At 42.3% G+C, this 22,700-nt stretch overlaps 1 protein-coding gene across 1 annotated transcript; it reads right to left on the reverse strand.

Annotated features, from left to right (window-relative positions):
* Positions 1-1,740: 1,740 nt before the first annotated feature.
* CCDC27 (coiled-coil domain containing 27) lies at positions 1,741-13,397 on the reverse strand. The gene is made up of 11 exons (XM_075278498.1): positions 13,212-13,397; positions 12,568-12,688; positions 12,063-12,229; positions 11,363-11,528; positions 10,771-10,973; positions 9,305-9,476; positions 8,544-8,674; positions 7,451-7,528; positions 6,524-6,736; positions 5,584-5,688; positions 1,741-1,875 (listed from the first exon to the last, which is right to left on the reverse strand). Exons 1-11 carry the CDS (start codon positions 13,395-13,397, stop codon positions 1,741-1,743), a joined length of 1,677 nt encoding a protein of 558 aa, XP_075134599.1.
* Between the last annotated feature and the right edge of the window lie 9,303 nt (positions 13,398-22,700).

The following is a 22,700-nucleotide window of genomic DNA, read 5'->3' on the forward strand; positions in this document are numbered from 1 at the left end:
AATATTACTGTGTCCATCAGTTATTAGATATATCAGACTGAAATGGCTGCTGCAAACACCAAAATATTTAGAACTAAAAATGATTAAGATTAATAGGGGTGCCCAAACTTTTTCATAGGACTGTACATCTCACACCAGTCCTGAAGATGTTAATGAATCTGCACCATCGTGTCTCGGATTTGTCTGATGCCCTCCTTACCTTTGAGACATGGTGCTCATGTTGGAGAGTAACATGTCCTGAATGTGAAATGTATTACCTGTGTTTGATGATCTGGGATGTACATGGATTAATGGAGGTGGTTTTAGGCTGGAGAATGGTCCCATAATGTAACTTTGTTTAACCTAAAAAGTCTATGAGATTCAGAGAGCCCTTCACACAGCCAAAGGGTTACATGGGAAACATATTTACATGCGGCCACCATCATAGGAACTCACTGCAGGGTTCACACAGCTCCGACTGAACTCTACCATAAAGCCATAATGTAAGATATAAGTGTCAGGGTCTTGTCAATGGTTTAGAGGGGAGTTGTCAGGCACTTGAAAGAGCGCTTCATATTGTCTTCCATCTTCTGTACAACCGTTTTTGGCAGATGTTCCAGTGGGAATCTCCATCAATGGGATGCGGCTCCGGAGATAGTAGATAGTTATAATGTGTCTGAGTGATAATTCAGCATTGTTCAAGCATGGGGACTGTACAAATGATGAGGGGAGTAGTCGTATATGTGCAACAAAACACAACATGACACAACCATACATAACCATAAAGAACACAATAGCTTGTAACTTTACCAACCATTTAAAGAATGTAAATGTATAATAGATATGATACCATTTTACATGACATTTGACCCATGAATAAATACACAACATACATTTATTCTGTAGAGGACTCTCGTTCACAAATGGTAGGATGATCAAAAGGGGCAAGCTATAAAAAGCAGTGGGATCCTTAGCAATAGTGTGCCTACATTGTATGGCTTGTGTGGACTTATATGGGGTCTGCTCTTTCAATAAGGGTCGTACAGGATTCTAAAAACAGTGCGCCACCTGTCCATGAGCGGTACTGCAGCTCATCTTTATTATAGTACGTGGGGCTGAGCTGTAATACTACACATTACCTGTGGACAAGTGTGGCACTGCTGTTGAAAAAAAAGCAACCATTTTATGTTATTTAACCAAAGAAGTGAGAGGAGAAAAGGCCAAAGAATCATGGGACCCTTCTGTCCAGCCTAGATAAGGAACTACAACAGGTGTCAGGCCTTTCTGTCCTGGTAATGCGACTCATGATAGGAAAAAACACCTACGTCAGATGTTGAGTTTTAACTTTGGCGTCCACTCTACTCTGGTCTAGGCCTAACACTCCATGCACACGACCGTGTGCTTTGTCAGTGTGCTAGCCATGCTTTCACGAATATCGAAGTGACCTATTATCTTATATGGCGCCATACACACACCTCTGTATGATCACAGGTCCGTGTATGGGGCAGTAAGTCTGGGGCAAAACTCAGGACAGGTTACGGGTTTACTGAAGAAAATCAATGGGTTAGAGGCGGCACGCGAATATCATCCATGTTCTGTCTGTTTGATTTCACCACGGCCCTGGCACATGCAGACATTTGTGTACAGATAACCTAATATAAATCATGTTATACAGGATTATATACAAGTCATGACTTTATTCAGGACACTTAAAGTAGCTTGTGTGGAGCACATGAGCATAGTCTGGAGATGGCGTCACTCTTATGAGGCTTTCTTCCTTGAAGGAGATGATGTATGCTTGACAACAGAAGAGGTGTCTGATATATAAAGTGGAGGGACCTTCACTCCTTTCTGTTTTAGTTGTTGGTGAAAATCCGACCGATCTGTAATTATTTTCTACAAAAGATAAAAAACAGAAGAGATGCAGTAATGTGTATACAAGAGTGAGACGGCATTGCCATACATCGCGGTAATACCAGCATCTATATCGTCCCCATGTGGAAGTAATCTTTTATAATACTACGGTAATATACTAATATAACACTACTGTATAGCAAGACACTTAACCCTTGGAAGTATTTTGCAGATAAATCTGGAATGTATATTACATGACTTTCAAAAATATAGATAAAACAAGCCAACACTTCAAGCTAAAGTGCAGCACTCCATGGAAATCCTCTCCACGGTGGGTGCGCATTTACCGCCTCTGTACAAATAAAGGATGGAATGGGATTAGCCAGAATCCCATCCACTTTGCAGGTAGTGTAAAACACAGTGTTTTCGCAATGTGGGGCCCCAGCTTTAAGAATCCTTTTTCTTCATTACATCTCATGTAGTTTGAGTCCAGAATTCTGCTGACCTTCAGGTTTTGACCCACTAACAACTTACGGTGTCAAAAATTCAAAGAAAGCCCCATTGAAGTTCCTACAAATCATTTGGTTAAAACTGGTTCTTTCTAGGGAAGAAGCTAAAGAAGCCATTGTCCCCCAACAGGCCGTGTCCTCTATCCAATTGTTACAAGACTAGTTACAGACTGAATATAAACCAATGTCCACTTGCCACCTCCAACATCTGTTGTAAAGGTAACAGGTACAGTTTCGTTGCTAGGCCTTGATTCATTGGAGGATAATATTCCGATCACTGCTCAGCCATATATAATTGACAAGTGACATTTAGTATATGCCACAGTCCGCAAGTTACAACCCTGGTCAAACAAAGGCAAATAAGACTGTGGTCCATATTATGGCTGGAAATGGCTCCGATGGCCAAAACCTTGCCTGTGTTATGGTATATAATACCTAGGACATGTTCTATGGTTTGTTCTATGAATATAGGGCGAGTGTTGGGCTTTACATGTCCGAGATTATAAGACCTAGGAAAGGTGAGCCATTCATGTGTCCTGTTACAGGACTGGCTCTATACCCGAACCATGATGAGGATAAATACTTCACATTCTTGGTAGTCACCTCCTGAGAGACACCTGTCAGCAGCTTTATATTACCAATGGCCACTAATATAACAAAGCAGACATATTACTTCACATCTCCATGTGTACAATGGTTACCGGCATTGCAGTGAAAATCTCCTTAGGACTATTGTGCACTAGAAGTTTATGAGCCTCCTCCAAAAAATCTGAGATTTTTCCCCCCACCATAGGCATCTTGAGATTAATGTGTGTATGTGGGGGACAGGGAGTTATACTGAAGGGTCGGTCAAAATCGTACACCTATGTGCACTTTACAGTAGTCCTTAGTCTGATAATGTTGTGCTATAGAGTATGATAAAGTAGACTGTAAGGGTTAATTGACACCGCTATAATGCATCCATATTTCAGCTGCAAATCCTGCCCTGACTGCAGGTCTAAGAGGGGATTCACACAGAGTAAAGTGGCGCTGATTCTGCCATGATAACTCGCGGCAGAATCAGCGCTGATAAAAAGACTCCCATTGACTTTAATGGGTTCCATTTAATGCGTGTAACACATTGAAATCAATGGGAGGCTTTTTATCAGCGCTGATTCTGCTGCAAGTTATCGTGGCAGAATCAGCGCCACTTTACTCTGTGTGAATGCCCCTTTTGGTAGTATTTACACACAGAAATTTGAGGCCCTCAAATCAGCACCAAATTCTTCCCAGATTCTGCCTCCCATTGTTTTCAATGGGAGTCAGAGACAGCTGTGAGGGCCGTCTACTTCCAAAGACTCTCTGCCCACATCCCAGAATTCATATCTGCAGATGAGAAGAGGAAACTCTACATCCTACTGGGAGAAGAAGAGGCCACTGTGGAGATCGCTGCCCAATACGTGTCCAGCTGTCACCAACTAAGAGAAAGATGAGACCCCACGGACTGTTATACCCCAAATCACCCCCCCCCCCCCCATACCCACCACTCTCCCCCACAACCCCAACTCTCCCCCCGGCCACTTTACTGGCTTTGGCAATGCCAAATATCTATACTGACGTGCCAATAAAGCTTGTTTGATTTGATTGCAGAAAGACGCTGAGAAAATAAGTGTCCCACTTGCTGCGGATACTACGGTTGATTTAGCTGTGGAGTCGGCGGCTCCAGACTCCCCACCCATTCATCTGTGCCTAATCAGAGTGACATTGCACCGTGGGGAGCTAACGGCCAGAAAATGAACTGGAATTCCTGTTTGTTTTCCGCTGTGTGAAAAGCGTCTAAGGCTGGGTTCACATGGGGTTTTTTGGAGGGGAATTTGAGGTGGAGGCCGCCTAAGAATCCAGTCCTAAAATCGTCTAGCCCCGACTGGATGCCGGTGCAGTGCATACAGTGCACAGGCATCCAGTCGCGGCATTCCACTCCGGATTAGGCCCAAATCAATGGGCTTAGTTGGGAAGGAGTGTCGCGAGGCTGAATCTGCCGCGGAATCTGCCTGAAGAAAGGGCATGTTGCTTCTTTTTACTGCAAGCCAAACCACTCGTGGAAAAAGGAAATGACCGGCTCCCATTGAATTCAATGGGAGGCGGTTTTGAGCCGGATTTTGACACAGATTCGGCGTCAAAATCCGGACCAAAAAACCTCATGTGAACCCGGCCTAACAGTTGTATGATGTTCTAAGGTTAGGTCATTAGACCCTTGGTCAGGATTGCATTTGTGGCACTATTACATATAGGACTTACTGTCTTACCAGTACCAGATTACAGCTACATTCATACAACTGAGGTGCAAAACGGCGTGAAAACTGTTTACTTTTCATGGTCATCTTGCACACAAGGGGCCCTGTTTTCACAAATCCCTCATACATTAAAATGGACAAAAATAGAACATGACCTATATTTTTAGCCCACATTCACTGACATTGAATTTAATGATGCCATGTGACATCTGATAAAAAACACAGCCGTGACCCGGCCATAAATCACTCTCATGTGAATACAGCCTTACCCTGACAGAGCTCAGCTTCTCACCTTGTACATATACTGACGCTCGGCCTCTCATCTTGTCTTATATCTGTTCTCAGTATAAATCACTTTGTCAGGGGTAAGAATCATTCCAGTTTTTCATTGCAGTTATGAATAGCATATTTCTACCACTACAATAACCAAATAACCGCTTTATGCACAATGTAATCTAATAGCCGCTCTATGTAATGTCTAGAATAGAGTTAGTTAAGGCTAGGTTCACACCTGCATCGGTGTCTCCGTTAGATGACTTTTCTTTCTGTCAGTTTCAGTATAAAAACCCAGCAGACCCCATTATAGTTCATACGGAGGAAAATGGTGAGGAATTTGGTGTGAAATTTCAGCACTGAAAAAAAAGCCTCCCATTGACTTCAATGGGTTCCTTTTTCTGCTTGCAATGGCAGGCGTTTTTTTCAGCGCTGAAATTCCACACCAAATTCCTCACCATTTTCCTCCGTGTGAATGGACCCTTAAGTGGCACTGATTCTGCCATGATAACTGGCAGCAGAATAAGCACTGCTAAAAAGACTCCCATTGAGTTCAATGGGTTCCGACTTCCGCACGGAGTCAATGGGAGTCTTTTTATCAGCGCTGATTCTGCTGCGAGTTATCGTGGCAGAATCAGCGCCACTTTACTCCGTGTGAGCGCACCTTTCGAATCCCACACGCAGAACCCTCTTACCTGCATGGTTTCCAGGATGTCATGATCTGAGATTTCCACCTGGGGACCCTTAAATCCCGGGGCTGTGTATGCCGCCTGTATTATCTTACCGCGCACTCTTTCAAACTAAAAAGCAAACATGAGATGATAGGTATAATGCAATGTGAACTATGTCACCCTATATATTACAGAGCAAGAGGAGCTGAGCAGATTTGGGGGGAAAGATTCAGCATAACTTCTCATTTATCTATTGAATCTCTGCTCTTTCTATATTGAGATGTCACATAGGCAGTGCTCTTAATGACTGACAGCTATCTCTGTATGTACAGTCATAGACGGGAGGTTGTCAGTCACTGATAGCTCCTCGTCCTTGACGTCTCAGCATAGATAGAGCTGAGATCTTAATGAGTAAATGACAGATATCTGCTGTATATATCAGTCCTGCTCTATAACATGCTGCTTACAGGATATTCAGCATTTTTCATGTGACAGGATCCCTTTAAACTAACATAACTGTTATACAACATATATCAATATAACTTATCATCTGATCACATATATATCCCGGTATATTTTTAACTTGTAAGAAGTTACAATAGCAGAAACATAGCCAGCCTGCCTCAAGTAACAAGAACAGGTCTACAGCTCCACCTTGTGGTATAAATGTAAGTTGCAGTAACCTGCACAACTACCTATGCACACAATAATACCCACAATCCATCAATGGACAATTCCTGGACAACCCCTTTAAATCTATGCCAAATGTTGTGACTGTAGTTGTAGGCGCTACATTTCAGATCATGCAAATTGCTGAATGATGGAAACATAAGTAAGAACATAACATCTCCAAGGCACCTGCTTCCGATATTTCTTCTAAGTTGTGGAAGTGAATTTAATCCGCACCGGTAAGTTTCATGTCTCTAAAATTCTGCCTAGTAAAATGATAGATGATGACTTTTACCCTGGTCTGTAATGTCTCCAAAGCCACTTTAAGGTGTTGCTCAGAAGATGCCAAGTCTTCAGCCTTGCTCTGGATCTGACTCCTCTCCTCCTCCTGCTTCCTCGCCTCTGTCTGATATTTGCTTATCTCCTTTTGCAGTCTGTGAACTTCATTCTTTAATTCTGCAATCATCCCGCTCCTCTTCATCACCTCAGATTTCAGTTCGCACATCATCTGCAACGTCACATATGTTCAGCACTAGGTGGCGATGTTGTGATATTAAAGTGACCCCCAGACTCCCCTCTTGTGAAAGTCATTTATAATATCAGTCTACGCTAGCTGCAATGAAAATCTGCCTTCCATGCACTGATCTTCTGGTTATCCTGTCATAGACTTGTATTTATACATGGTAGCCAACCAGAGGACTCAGAGCTGCAGGGGGAGGGAGAGATCAGCAGCCTGAACCTATAATAAGACAGGGGGCGTGTCTCAGACTACCTAAGACTGCCTGTAGGCACAGTAAGTAAACTGTAGTCATAGATCACAGCTCTGATCTAATATACTTGGGCTAAGAAGCACCCCCCCCAAAAAAAATATCTGATAAGTAAAGAACATGTTTTCCGCCCCTATAGGGTCTGACGTACTTATCAATTTTGGCTCTTGACTGGACACTCCCTTTAAGTTTTCACAGAGGCTGTTCCTACCTTCAATGTTCATCAGCGTCATGAATTATATCATCTACCCTAGATTTATGAAATATTGTAATAACTGGGGATTGCGGACACTCTACATTACTGGGCTTTATCATTTGTATGCTCCATCAATGAACATGAAGGATCTCTTGAAAATAGAAGGTAAAAATCATCCTAATCATTGTGATGGAATAGAGGAAGCTTATAGCCCATGAACGTTAGTTGGGAAGCATTGCCTGCACGTTATTCATGATACCTCTCTAAAACTGCAGTTTTCCTTCTCTAAGGACATCATCAATTCTTCATGTTTTCTTTCTTCTCGCAAACTTGAAAACTTAAATAAGAATGAGAAGAGACATTAATAAGCCGCTGTAAGAACAAAGGTTTTAATGCTTATACCTTGTCTGTGAGAGTTTGGGGGGTCCATGCCAGATGAGTATACCACCCATCACTGGTGTCTGTGGTGACAATTCCATGTAGGGACATTACATGATTGACTGCAGGACCAGTGCGGGCCACCAGAGCAGCCGTGTTGTAGCCAGTGGAAAATTTAAGTGTGAATTTCTTAATTTTATTCCATATTCTACATTGCCGGACAGTCCTTTAGCTCAGGCCTGGTTCACATCTGCGTTCGAGCCATTCCGTTCCCCTATCCGCATTAAATATGAGTGCAAGCAGCACTTTTGTCTCCACATTTTTTTGTGCAGAAACCACACGGACCCTATTATAGTTTATGGGGTCCGCGGGTTTCCTTCGATAACCGCTTTTTTCATACGGATAGGTTTCCATTCCAGGGGTCCCTAAGCGGAATCCCTGAACGGAAACCCGAACGCAGATGTGAACCGGGCCTCAAATTTCTCTAATGGGGTATTAAGATCTGCAGTATCCTGGGGATCAGACACTATAGTGGGAAACCATGTTTTTTTAGGTGTCTATGGCCAGCATTGTGACAAAAGACAGGTTTGTGGTTGTAATGTGCCATCGGTTTCTGATGTATGATGCTGAATTGTCATCTACACTGCATCAGATAATGCCTATGACCACAAAATGGGGCATTCTAGGGTGACGTAAATATGGGACATGCCTGTCACCAATGTCACGCTATTGTACAGTAAATGCTGAATGTATATTGCAATACAGAATACACAAAAGATAAATGAAGTATCTTCTTAGCCACCAAACTGGTAGAACCAGTGCAGATAATTCGAGATAATGGTTGGTATTATCTGGATAACAATGGTGGAGTGACTGTATCCAGCAATCACGTGACCTGTAGTCGTGCAGGTCTCAAGCTGATGACAACCTGATCAGGTCTACTGTGACCTCTGATGTTTGACCCCTGTCTGTACCTTTTTGGACATGGCCTGTATCTGAATCTCTCTCTCCTTCAGTTCCTGCTGTAAAGCTTCTTTCTCAGAGACAGATTTTCTAAGTTTGGACTCTTGAGATGAAACTGCTTTCTGCAGGGAAGAAATGACTCCTAAAATAAAGATAATACACTATACAGTATAAGGCAAGGAGAAAATGTATAATGCATTGTCGGAAGCTAAAAACATTCAAAATGCCAGGGCCAGAATTTTTTTTAAAGAGGATTTGTCACCAGGTCTTACAATGACCTAGATCATCTGATAAGCGCTGCCAATCTGAGAATTCTGGTGTTTTATTTAGTCAAATCTATTCAGCCATTCCAAAGATAAAAGCCCTGTTTAGTATACTAGCCAAGTGGGCGGTAACACTATTGTTTTTTGTAGGGGTGGAGTCTCTGTATGTCAGGCAGTGCTACCAGTCTCTAGCTACTATACCCTAAGTTGCATTCACACCAACAGGGCTTATATCTTAGGAATGGTTGAACTGATTTGGCTAAATAAAACACCAAACTGCTCATGGTGATAGTATCTATCAGATGGTGTATGTCCTTGAGCTTTTCATGATATGGTGCTGTTTTTCGAAGAAATCAGTATATTTTATGGGACTAGAATCCCCGATCACACCCATCTTGATAATGAACAATATAATGGTGGTGATCTCAGTCTAAGACTATCAGAATTGGAAATATGGAAAAACATTTAGTTTTATATTATAGGTGGAATTATTACAGACAGGTTGTTACCTTTTGACATCTTATAGTCCTTCCTTATGGTCTCTATGTCCTCCTTTAGTTTTTGAATGAGTTGACCTTTGTCATCAGGTTGCTCTATGAATACATGAGATGCTTCTTCATCTTCTTTTCCAGTTATAGGGGATCCTTTTCTATTTTCTGATGTGGTGTCATCAGTTAAAATCTGAATGAAATTGAACATGACATTTCCTGGTTGTTATTGGAAACAGTCAACAAGTTCTTTGTCAGACAACATCCTGCAGAGCTCCTATAATGCACTTACTTAAGTTTATATTGTAAAAATAACACTTAAAGGGTAAGTATTGTTTCAAATACTTTTTTTAGATGAACAATTCAGGTGAATATAAGAAGCTTTGTTACATAACTTATCAGAGGAAGATGCTCCTATCTCTTGTTATCAGCCTTCTCCTGCCTGGTAAACTACTCAGTTTAGTGGAAGAAAATCCATCTTCACGGAAGACAGGCTGCAGTACATACAATCCTATGGAGGGAGGAGGAGGGGGCAAGAAGAGGAGGACTTCTCCTTCTGCTCTCACTCAACTTCCCATAGACCACAATGTAATCTGATCTGTGAGTGAGCTAAACCCATCTTCACAGTGAAGACAGATCTATCTGGGAGCTGAGCAGTTTGCCAGGCAGGAGAGGAGCTAATAACCAGAGATAGGAGGATGTTCCGCTGATAATATATATTACAAAGTTTCTTGAATTCGCATGAACTGTTCAGTTGCAAAAAACAAAAATAAATCTGAAACAACAGTTACTTTTTAACCACTTCCTGACCACCCTTTGGATATATACATCCAGAGAGTGGTTGTCTTGTTCTTCAAGGACGTAACATACATCCTTACAGTTTTAAACAGCTTCTCGAAATTGTGCAGCTGCAGAAACAGGGAGTCAGCTGTAACTACACATGAGAAGGCAGGGATGGTTTATTACTGTCCCTGCCTTCCCAATCGCTGTTCCTGGTCTCTGGGATCAGAGGAGTCCTCCAGGACCCAGATCAGCTCTGTAGTTATGGGCAGGAGTCTGTATTCCTCCTGCAACTGGGGCTAAATAAAAAAAATTTAAAACATGCAAAAATAAAAATAATATAAATATAAAGCCTTATGTGTCACTGAAAAAAGACACAGAAATTAGTTGAATTACCCGAATAATAATTTTTTTTATAGCCCTCAAAACAGCACATACAAAAAAAAAACCATAAAATGTGTCTGGTCCTGAACCAGAAATTGGCCCAGTACAAGTGGTTAAACCAGAAGGGAATAATGGAAGATTCCAGCTCTGAAGCCTAAAGACTTGTGAATGCAGTTGTGAAGAATGAGACAGGCTCAGATCAGTACTAACTAAGCAATGTGATCTACTTACAAAGTGACTCCATTTTTAGTATATGTAAATGATACAATGGTTGACATGTACTATCATTATACTGGTGCCACATTACATATAGGACTTGTCACCTCTGTTTCCATTGGTATAATTTGGCTTTTTCCCTGTTTCTCAGACAAACTCTCTGCCAGAGATACAGCAGATTCGCTCCTTTCCAAACTTGTTGTCAGATCCCTATGACTTGATCCTGATTTTTTCTCTGTTACAGCTACGGGGTATTCTTCGAAGACGGGAAGTTCATTTTCTGTGTGTGAGCTTAGGTGATCCGACTGGTCTATAGAAGACTTGTCCTATTGATACAAAAACATCGATTGTCAGCAGGAAGAGCATACAGTACTTGGTGTTATTGGCTGCATGTGTCCATCTGGAGGGCTAAAGCCAACTGAATAATCATCATTGGAATTCAGCAGAGCTGGGATTATATACGACCTAGATTCCCAACCTGTGTCACATGCACCACCTTGGGGGGATTATGATGTCATTTATTTTAGTAGTAGGTACTTGGCTTAGATACATTTTCCTAAAGGATACAGTCATTAAAGTGAATGGGGCTAACTTACAATATAGACACAACCTGTAGAACATTCTGGCCATTTGTAGGAGGATGCATGTTTTTCTAATTCTGGACAACCTCTTGAATGGGGCTGAAGAGTTCCCTATTACTCACCTCTTCTCTCCTGGTCAGTGAGTAAGAAGATTGATGGAGATCATTTTGGATCTGTAATACTTCATTCCTCAGATTGGAGATGATCTGATCTTTCCTCTTGCATTCTGCTTCATATCTGGAAAGCCGGTTTATCTCTTCTCCCAGTCTCAGAAGACAACGCTCCTAAAGACATAGATGTTCTTATAGAAAAGCATGATAAATCTTAATGATGAAAAGTCTTCTGTCTTTGTGTTTGTATCTGTAGTCATTTCTGACAACTATAGTTATCATGTAGTCACAGAGCCGACCAGGCTCCATAGAAATGTACCCGGACTGACTCTGCTCTCTTCTCATTTAACCCATTAGTGTCCAATCAGCAGGAATGTGACCTCCGTGTCCCTCTCTGACTGCGAAAACTAGGAAATTGCATTGCATGCATGGTATGTTCTATAGGTCGCATTTACAGCACATGTTAGCTAAGGCGTATAGACAAAGGGTACAGAGTATTAATATCAGATGAATAAAATGGATAAACAAATGGACACATAGATGAATGGAAAGATAGATTTAGAGATAGATATAGGATTGGTGGCTAGAGGGATGGGTGGAGAGATGGATAGAGCAATGCATGAATAAAGAGATAGATAGATAGATAGATAGATAGATAGATAGATAGATAGATAGATAGATAGATAGATAGATGCTTTACACTTTTACCTTCTCATTGAGAACACTTATGTACCATGGAGTCTTAATCTCTACAGACGTCAGGTAGGTTTGAATGGTTGGATTCCCGCAGTAATGTAGATTTACTGGGGAGCCGTCTATGGACGTGTTACTCTTGGACAGCTCAGAAGAGTTATGGATGTGAGGAAGTTTTCTGTCTAAATAACATAACATGGAAAACTTGTAAGGATATGGTGTAACATACATATGCTGTGTAGATAGATAGATAGATAGATAGATAGATAGATAGATAGATAGATAATACATGGATGGATGGATAGATAGATAGATAGATAGATAGATAATACATGGATGGATAGATAGATAGATAGATAGATAGATAGGAGATAGATAGATAGATAGATAGATAGATAGATAGATAATACGTGGATGGACATATAGATAGATAGATAGATAATACATGGATGGATAGATAGATAGATAGATAGATAGATAGATAGATAGATAGATAGATAGATAAAAATACATCAGTTACCTGGGAAGAAAGCAGAGTTGCTAAGTTTACAGGATCCATGTGATGTTCCATTAGATGTGTGCAAGTCAATAACTCGAGAGGAACTAAAGCTTTCATTGGAGGATGCCGAAAATGTAGGAGACTGCAAGGAAATACACACTGCTGGGAATGGTCAACCAATGTTATTTAAAGGTAACTTAAACATTAATAAATAGGACCGCCCCCTGGACTCCTAAGCTTAGCATCCACTGAAATTAAAATGAAAAAGTACAAGTTACACTGGAATCTTATCCAACAAAACTATATACAGTATTATACTGCGCTTCAATATTGCACATGTATTGGTCCTCTTTAATGGCTTGTTCACATTAGATTTTGTTTTTTGAGCCAAAGCCAAGAATGTCTACAGTTATGGAATGACAGCGCTGTATGTTGTCACCACATACAAAATACTAAATGCCATACATCATTTGGCGGCCTCTGGGTCTTATTTTGACTTTTTTTTTATTAATTCGCTCCCCTGTTCAAACAGATATGACCCCAAAATATACAGCAGCACAGCGGTAGTCAAATGATGTCTGGTATTTAGCATTTTGTGCTTGGTGACAGAAGCCCTTTAATATTAGGACTGGAGGTCATACACATCACACCCCTGTATACATTACTTGGATTTCGTTGGTATGACTGTGCTCCTGGGCTGACTTGCTGTAATTGTCCCTGCGTCCATCGGATTTCGGGATCCTCCATACGGCTGTATGAGGTCTGCGAGTTCCCGTCCACTGCAGCTCATGATAACTTCCCATCTTCATCGCAGGATTTTCTTTCATGTCTTCTTTTGAACTTGATACCATTTCAACGCAATCTGAGAAACAGAATTCTCCATTTATTAAAATAAAATAAAGGAATCGCAGTAGAGTATATAGGATGTGTAAGAAGCTGCAAGGTTCCTCCAACATGTAGTTATAAGTCTGTAGGTGAGATTGTACAAGCTTTTGTACTGGGATGTTTCCTTGGATACATATTAATGAATGTGCAACCTGGAATTAGTGACGTTCTCTGCTAATTAAACCTGCAAAGCTCATGTAAGTGTGGTATCTATGACCTGCAAACCTGGACTAGGTCACCTGAGAAGTTAGATCTCGTTTTAAGAAAGCTGAGTGGTAAGATGGACACCTTACTATGAAAATTCCAATAGAGGGTGTCACCCTAAAGTCTTGACCTTTGCTGTAGAGTACCAGTAACAATTTTCATCCCATGGTTTTTCTTGTTTTTGTGTTTTATTTTCTTCATGGTAGATTGATTTTGAGGATATGAAAACTATAAAGGGACAGATATAGAATGAAGTAGTAAAAAAAAAGAATATGTTTTAGATTTTTCATACTAGCCCCTTTCTGCTTTACACACTCTTGGCATTCTCTTAAATCAGCTTCATGAGGTAGTCATCTGGAATGGTTTTCAGTTAACAGGTATGTCTTGTGAAGAGTTAACTTGTGGAATTTTTTCCCTTCATAATTAGAGATGAGCGAACAGTGTTCTATCGAACACATGTTCGATCGGATATCAGGGTGTTCGCCATGTTCGAATCGAATCGAACACCGCGTGGTAAAGTGCGCCAAAATTCGATTCCCCTCCCACCTTCCCTGGCACCTTTTTTGCACCAATAACAGCGCAGGGGAGGTGGGACAGGAACTACGACACCGGGGGCATTGAAAAAAATTGGAAAAAGTCATTGGCTGCCGAAATCAGGTGACCTCCATTTTAGACGAATAGTGGATTTCAAATCCGGGTCATATGAGAATGTGAACTTTGTGACTATGAGACAGGGATAGCTGTACAGGCAGGGATAGCTAGGGATAACCTTTATTTAGGGGGGAATGTTATTAAAAATAACTTTTTGGGGCTCTATCGGGTGTGTAATTGTGATTTTTGTGAGATAAACTTTTTCCCATAGGGATGCATTGGCCAGCGCTGATTGGCCGAATTCCGTACTCTGGCCAATCAGTGCTGGCCAATGCATTCTATTAGCTTGATGAAGCAGAGTGTGCACAAGGGTTAAAGCGCACCCTCGGCTCTGATGTAGCAGAGCCGAGGCTGCACAAGGGTTCAAGCGCACCCTCGGCTCTGATGTAGGAGAGCCGAGGGTGCACTTGAACCCTTGTGCACCCTCAGCTCTGCTACATCAGAGCCGAGGGTGCGCTTGAACCCTTGTGCACACTCTGCTTCATCAAGCTAATAGAATGCATTGGCCAGCGCTGATTGGCCAATGTATTCTATTAGCCCGATGAAGTAGAGCTGAATGTGTGTGCTAAGCACACACATTCAGCTCTACTTCATCGGGCTAATAGAATGCATTGGCCAGCGCTGATTGGCCAGAGTACAGAACTCGACCAATCAGCGCTGGCTCTGCTGGAGGAGGCGGAGTCTAAGATCGCTCCACACCAGTCTCCATTCAGGTCCGACCTTAGACTCCGCCTCCTCCAGCAGAGCCAGCGCTGATTGGCCGAATTCCGTACTCTGGCCAATCAGCACTGGCTAATGCATTGTATTGGCGTGATGAAGCAGTGCTGAATGTGTGTGCTTAGCACACACATTCAGCTCTACTTCATCGGGCTAATAGAATGCATTAGCCAGTGCTGATTGGCCAGAGTACGGAATTCGGCCAATCAGCGCTGGCTCTGGCTCTTCATCGGGCTAAGGTCGGACCTGAATGGAGACTGGTGTGGAGCGATCTTAGACTCCGCCTCCTCCAGCAGAGCCAGCGCTGATTGGTCGAGTTCCGTACTCTGGCCAATCAGCACTGGCCAATGCATTTCTATGGGGAAAAGTTAGCTTGCGAAAATCGCAAACTGACAGGGATTTCCATGAAATAAAGTGACTTTTATGCCCCCAGACATGCTTCCCCTGCTGTCCCAGTGTCATTCCAGGGTGTTGGTATCATTTCCTGGGGTGTCATAGTGGACTTGGTGACCCTCCAGACACGAATTTGGGTTTCCCCCTTAACGAGTTTATGTTCCCCATAGACTATAATGGGGTTCGAAACCCATTCGAACACTCGAACAGTGAGCGGCTGTTCGAATCGAATTTCGAACCTCGAACATTTTAGTGTTCGCTCATCTCTATTCATAATGTGATTGAGGCCATCAATTGTATTGTGCAAGAAATTCTAATGTCTCTGGGAACGCCTATTGGAAAACCATTCCAAATGACTCCATCATGAAGCTGATTGAGATACTGACAAGTGTGAGCAAAGCTGTCATCAAAGCTATAAGGGACTTCTTTGACGAATCTAAAATATAAAACTTCTGGTTTGTTTAACACTTTCTTGTTTCCTACTTCATTCCATATGTGTCCCTTCATAGTAGAGAGCCTTGGACTGTATAAGGGGAGGGCTTTGGACTTATTGGCTAAGGGGCTGTCTTATTTTTAAAAGATGGTGACGTGGCTATAAGGAGGAGAAGGAGTTAAATGGGTCCATGAATAGGGGGCACGTAGGTGTTGGTGCTAACCTTCTGCCGTGCTGGGGAGAGGAACACCCGCGCACCCTGCCCTTCTGGTTTTCATTGGTTTATGGACTGGTGTTTCTTGGTCTTGGCTGTTTTTTCTTTGTTTTACAGGGATTTGTTGTCACAGCATGGCGGGAGTCCATATCCTGGAAATATAGAAAATGGCGCTCCTATGAGCCCGCCGTGTTACAGCAGGGCATCCAGGAAGAAGAGTAAGTTGATAAGGGTGGGCAAGGAATGTTTTGGTTGTCTGGTTTTGTTTATAAATTGGTGTAAATAAATCTGTGGCCTACCCCACATAGTCCATATTTCTGGTTTTTCTTTCAGGGGTTATGGTAATGCTAGTCACCAAGGTTTACTTTGCTTTAAAGACGGGTCCAGTAAGTCTTATCATAACCTTGAAATGTTATTTTCTGCATTGATTTCTATAATGCAGAAAATAACAACAAAACAAGTAAAAGCATGGAATAAAAAGGTGTTTCCAAACTTCTGCCTTGTAATTATAATATATATCCTCCAGAGGTTACATACAGTACAGTACATGACTACCTGGGTAGCAGCTACCTCAGTGTCCATACTGGTTATCATCCAGCTTTCCAGATGCCCTGAATAACATATACATTTGCATTGCTCTATTTTTATTTGAACATTTCCTTCTGTACTTTTCCCAATGCAATGTCAGTCTTAACAGTAGTTCTTGCATTCTATTCAGCAGCCGGGAAGCTCAGGATAAGGAGTGCAGCAGTACTCAGACATAGTGTGTGGAAATTTTGCAATGTACAGTGAAAGCCTCTAATGGCTGCCATTAGAGCTCCCATAGGGATGGCACCATAGTGAAGAATGGATGTGCAAAGCAATGCAGAGTTACAGTCTATGACATTTATGACCAGTGATTTCTCTGTGGTTGTCACTCATGTCGGAGACCAGAGCACTATAAGCTTTAACAAGAGGGGAAGGAATAAGAGGCATATTGTCTCCATTAGCAGTCACATTGTGAAGTTTGTTGTGTACCTGTCACCTCTCCGCACACTATTAGTACGGATTAATGTTATGGAGACTTGCAGAGTCAACGACTTTGTGGCTTCTAGTATCCAGGATGTAGATATGAGCTGTAATTCAATCGGAGGCTATAGAATGCTTTCTTGTATGATATCAAGGGTTAATCCCTGACTTTTGACTCTACTTGAGATATGAACCTGAGACCTCCTATATATACCATCCCATGTAGTCTAGGAATTGTACACTTATGTACACGAATAGTCACACTAACATAAATGCCTGTTGCTCTTATCCATCATAGACTGCAAGCAATAGATTTTAATGATACTAGAGTGAGGTCCACGTAGGAAAGCCCTGTCCGTCTGCATCCATTCCCATGGACTCTAATGAGAAAAACATGGCGGACGCTTTTTTTTTCCTGTTATTTTAGTTTATTTTGGTAACAAAAACAAAAGTCCTGTATACACGTCTTCTGTCAGAAAACTAATGGCTTCCGCACTACAGAGGGACACCACACCAAGGGGACACTGTCTGCATCAGTCCCTTAATGTCCGTTGCTCTCATCCTATGACAGATATATATATATACTGTATAATGCAGTAGTTATCCACTTAAGGGTATATTCATATATTCACATATGCATCAGAGACTCAGTTTGGAGCCTTCAGCACAGAGTCCTTCTAAAATCACATTATCAAAATGACAGCAAAAACATAGAGATACCTAACAGAAACCATTATAGACAATAGGGTCCCTTGGGATCCGTTGTTGTCTTTCTGTTCTTCAACTCCTATGAAGGAACAGAATAAGAGATGGAAACAGAAGAACAGATATCACCAGCCGTTGCCTTAGCTGCATATCAATATGCCAGTGCCAACTGGTGATATCTCTGGAAATAACACAGATAGAACTGTAATCTTGGTGCTGTATGAAAGGCAAAGCTTTTTTCTAGGTTTTATAATTCTGGAGATATATTTGTTTGAAGTGACCGCTGCTCTAAGTTTCCTGTACACCTGTACACCGAGTGAAGGCAGGGTACAGCTCTGAATACAGAAACAAGGGAAAGCATAAAGACATGCAGGATTTCACAGAAACGAACCAATAGGTGTTAATAAAGTATATTACAAAATATATTAATGAGACGTATACTGCCAAAAAATCAAAGGTCCAAAACTTTAGTTATGTTTTAAGGAATCTTCCCTTATTGAAGGGTCCATGAACATAAAAGGTTTATAACTTGGAAGTTTCTGTGAAGGTGAATATGCTAAGTGTATACTCTGACCTCACATGTTTGACTTCTGCCTGATTACCTGACTCCATACCTGTGCCGCTTCACTCCATACCTGTGCCGCCTGACCTCTGTCTGAATACCTGACTCCATACCTGTGCCTCCTGACCTCTGCCTGAATACCTGACTCCATACCTGTGTTTCCTGACCTCTGCCTGATTACCTGACTCCATATCTGTGTCTCCTGACCTCTGCCTGAATACCTGACTCCATGCCTGTGCCGCCTCACTCCATACCATTGCCTCCTGACCTCTGCCTGATTACCTGACTTCATACCTGTGTTTCCTGACCTCTGCCTGATTACCTGACTTCATACCTGTGTTTCCTGACCTCTGCCTGATTACCTGACTTCATACCTGTGCCTCCTGACCTCTGCCTGATTACTTGACTTCATACCTGTGTTTCCTGACCTCTGCCTGATTACCTGACACCATACCTGTGCCTCCTGACCTCTGCCTCATTACCTGACTCCATACCTGTGCCTCCTGACCTCTGCCTGATTACTTGACTTCATACCTGCGTTTCCTGACCTCTGCCTGATTACCTGACTCCATATCTGTGTCTCCTGACCTCTGCCTGAATACCTGACTCCATACCTGTGCCGCCTCACTCCATACCATTGCCTCCTGACCTCTGCCTGATTACCTGACTCCATACCTGTGCCTCCTGACCTCTGCCTGATTACCTGACTCCATATCTGTTCCTCCTGACCTCTGCCTGATTACCTGACTCCATACCTGTGCCTCCTGACCTCTGCCTCATTACCTGACTCCATACCTGTGCCTCCTGACCTCTGCCTGATTACCTGACTCCATACCTGTGCCTCCTGACCTCTGCCTGATTACTTGACTTCATACCTGTATTTCCTGACCTCTGCCTCATTACCTGACTCCATACCTGTTCCTCCTGACCTCTGCCTGATTACCTGACTCCATACCAGTGCCTCCTGACCTCTGCCTTTTTTTCATTTTGACCTTGTGCTACCTGCCCTGATTACTGCCTGATATAACATATTTCACATACTCTGCCTGACCTGACCTCAGTTGTCTTTTGAGCACCTCTATGTCTGACCCTTGAGTGTCATGCACCACTGTCTTTTAACTTGCTGTCACAAATACTGGGACTACTCCTAGAGGTACTGACCTGGTGGCAATGAAGTACAGAACCACATATATGGGATAAAAGGTGAAAACCAAAGAACCACTTAGATAACGTCCTCAGGAGTAGCTCAACGTCAATCCAATTTAGTGACCCACTGGAGCTACAACCACTGTGTTACTTGTGTTATTACAACCAGGGTCCCTATTTGAAATAGCTGCACCCCATACATATCACAGCCCACTAAACTCTATCTCACATCCTCTCTACTCCATCTAGTACTCCATTTATGGAGCGTTCACACTACCGTCGGTGTCCGACATGTAGTGTCCGCTCCTAGTGTCCGCTCAAAATCTGTCACTAGGAGCGGACACTAGATGTGTCCGTGACACCTGTCATTCACTTGAATGGGCATCGGGTGCGTTCTTTTGCACTCCGTGCCCGTCCTTCCCTGTCCGCAAGAGAAGATGTCCGACTTCTCAAGCGGATAGAGGAACCCTGCATGCAGGGTCCATTATTTGTGTTACATAGAGCCCATTCATTTAAAGGGATTCTCCATAACTACAATGTTGACAGCTTAAACATAGGGAGCAACTTATCAAACACAATAACCCCCAACTGCGCCAGTGCTACAGGAAACGACTGGCTTAGCACTTTGTCAAAACGTAACATAGAAGGCTAAAGACACACAGCAACATTAGTCACATGATTAAAAATTGCATTAAATGTGACGTGATGTCACAGCTATGTTGCGATTTTGTTGCAATTTCGAGAGAGCCAGCAATTTCTTGTTTTATTTTGTTACACAACTTTGGTGAGATTTTAAGTCTCGCAACAAATGTCGCCATGTTGCTCTGGCCTAAAAGGATCCAGAACTCTTACCAAGCAGAATGTATAGGCAGGGTTATTAAGCTGCCATGGAGGCAAATAACAAACATATCAATGGAGTTGGACCTGGGCCAGACAATGCGTGATATGTGGGCCAGCCTGCCAACAAACAGTAACTCATAACATTACTGGATGCTAACAAGTTACTTGATCAATGTGTACAATGACAACAACAGACGACTATGACGGATAACTACTGCAACACAATGGCTCACTGCAAGTATACAGTGATAATACTGACCATGTCAATAATCTGGCTGAATCTGAAAAAAACAATGGCAACAAATTTTACAAAAATGAACAAAATGAGAGGGGAGGAGAGCAGTCTGATATATAGAGAAAGAAGCATTTTTCTTTATTAAAATATATTACAAAGTCTATTATATTCACTTGTGTTATTCATTTATGATAGTTCTTTTATAATTGGGGGTACACTTTAGGGCCCCATGATCATGTGCTTTCTACTGTCCGCAAACCCACAGATCATGTCAATATCGCATCCACATCATCTGTAATCATGGAACAGCAAAAAAAAAAAAAAAAAATTATTGTACGATCCCGTAGACTTGAATTGGTCAGCTTGTGCAGCAAACATGAACAGGAGCTTCATATATTGGGGATGGTTTCTATGGTCCAGACAAGAAGCTGTCTGCATGAGACCATAAACAGGAATACAGGATCATATATAGAAAACAGCTAAAGTCATGTGCATGGGCCTAAAGCAGTAGTCCTATCTCAGACATGTATGGCATATACATACATATTATTACTGCATATGCTTTATTTGTGAAATAAGAATAGAGTGCTGTGCCAAAGTTTTAGGCAGGATGGGGGGGCTAAATGCTGCAGGAAGAATGCTTTCACAAATAGAAGTGTTAATAGTTTATTTTTGTCAATTAACAAAGTAAAGTGAATGACCAAAAGAGACCTCTAATCCTATCAATATTTGACTTGGCAGCCCTTTGCCTTCCATCAAGTCTTCTAGATACACTTGTACACAGTTTTTGTAAGATCTCGGCAGAGAGGTTGTTCCAAACACTTTTCATTTTTCCATCACTTTCTATGTAACCATCTAGTAAGGCCTCGTTCACATCTGCGTTTGGTAATCCGTTCGGGTAGTGTGCATGGGGACCCCCCTGAATGGAATACCAAACGCATTGGCAACCAGTGTGCAGTGAAAGCACATGGACCCCATAGAGTATAATGGGGGCCGTGTGCTCTCCGTGCAGTGTCCACACAGAACATGCAGACAGAAAAGTAGATCGTGATCTACTTTCATGTCCGCATGATTCCTGCGGGCAGCGCGCGGAAAGCACACGGACCCCATTATAGTCTATGGGGTCCGTGTGCTTTCACTGCACACTGGTTGCCAGTGCATTCAGTAGTCCATTTGGGGGGTCCCCATACGGACTCCCCGAACGGATTATCAAACGCAGAAGTGAACTAAGGGTAACCTGGATCTCAAATTGCTCCACCTAAAATTGTGCAGAATGCTGAAAGACCAAATCTATATAAAATAACCTCTGGTTGCACTATTACATAGAGTATAATGGGGGTCGTGTGGTCTCCGCACAGTGTCCGCACAGAACATGCGGACAGAAAAATAGATTGTGATCTAGTTTCATTATTTTGTTCTGTATCAGAAAATAATGGTGTTTTCTTCCCCCTTCGCATGTCAGTATAACTATATAAACACTTTCGTCTTGTCAGAGGGGTCCATCCACATGCACCTGTCACCAGAGGTCCCACTGTGATCTGTGAGGGTATCAGGAGTAAGTGCACCGTTTCTCTACAGTGCCACCACAGGAGAAATGAAGCATTACACAATCCCCTTTAAAATCATTAGGCTGCACATGTAATGAATCCACATATTAGGTCCTCCAAAGAGAGGCACAAGGTAGGCACTCTCCACTTAGATGAGGGTCCTGAGCATGGAAATAAATAGAATTAAGTAAATGACATCCCTTAAAGTCTCACCTCATCTTGGAGAAAGGAGGCAGCTGGGGAGGACTGTACCCCTAACACCAGAGTAGTTGTGACGGAGCAGGGTGCCCGGGCTGGTACGTGCACAGTAGTGACCACGTGTGCTGCCTTGTCACCTCCACAATACAACTTGCTATATCCTTTCATTGAGGAATGTCAGGGTGAAGCAGGGATTGGTGTGTGCGCTCGGTTACCAGGAGACTGATTGTTTGCTGGTGGGGACCAAGCACTGACTGCAGAACACTGTGCCTTGTTTATGAATGACACAGACACAATGTAAAAAAGATACGGACGGCAAATAAATAGAAAACTCACTGCCCTAATAGATACATATATGTGCAAGTATCCATGGTATAGTTCCAGCAGATCTCATAGATGCAATATAGGTATGTTGC

Source organism: Leptodactylus fuscus, chromosome 6 (assembly GCF_031893055.1).
Source record: "Leptodactylus fuscus isolate aLepFus1 chromosome 6, aLepFus1.hap2, whole genome shotgun sequence".
In the NCBI taxonomy this organism is placed as follows: Eukaryota; Metazoa; Chordata; class Amphibia; order Anura; family Leptodactylidae; genus Leptodactylus; species Leptodactylus fuscus.

Coding starts and splice junctions, on each gene's coding strand:
- CCDC27 (XM_075278498.1), bottom strand. CDS start 13,397: ATGGTATCAAGTTCAAAAGAAGACATGAAAGAAAATCCTGCGATGAAG. Junction 12,689..13,211: donor GTCATACCAACGAAATCCAA/GTAATGTATACA, acceptor ATTTCCTTGCAG/TCTCCTACATTTTCGGCATC. Junction 5,689..6,523: donor TGGAGACATTACAGACCAGG/GTAAAAGTCATC, acceptor TTTGCTTTTTAG/TTTGAAAGAGTGCGCGGTAA.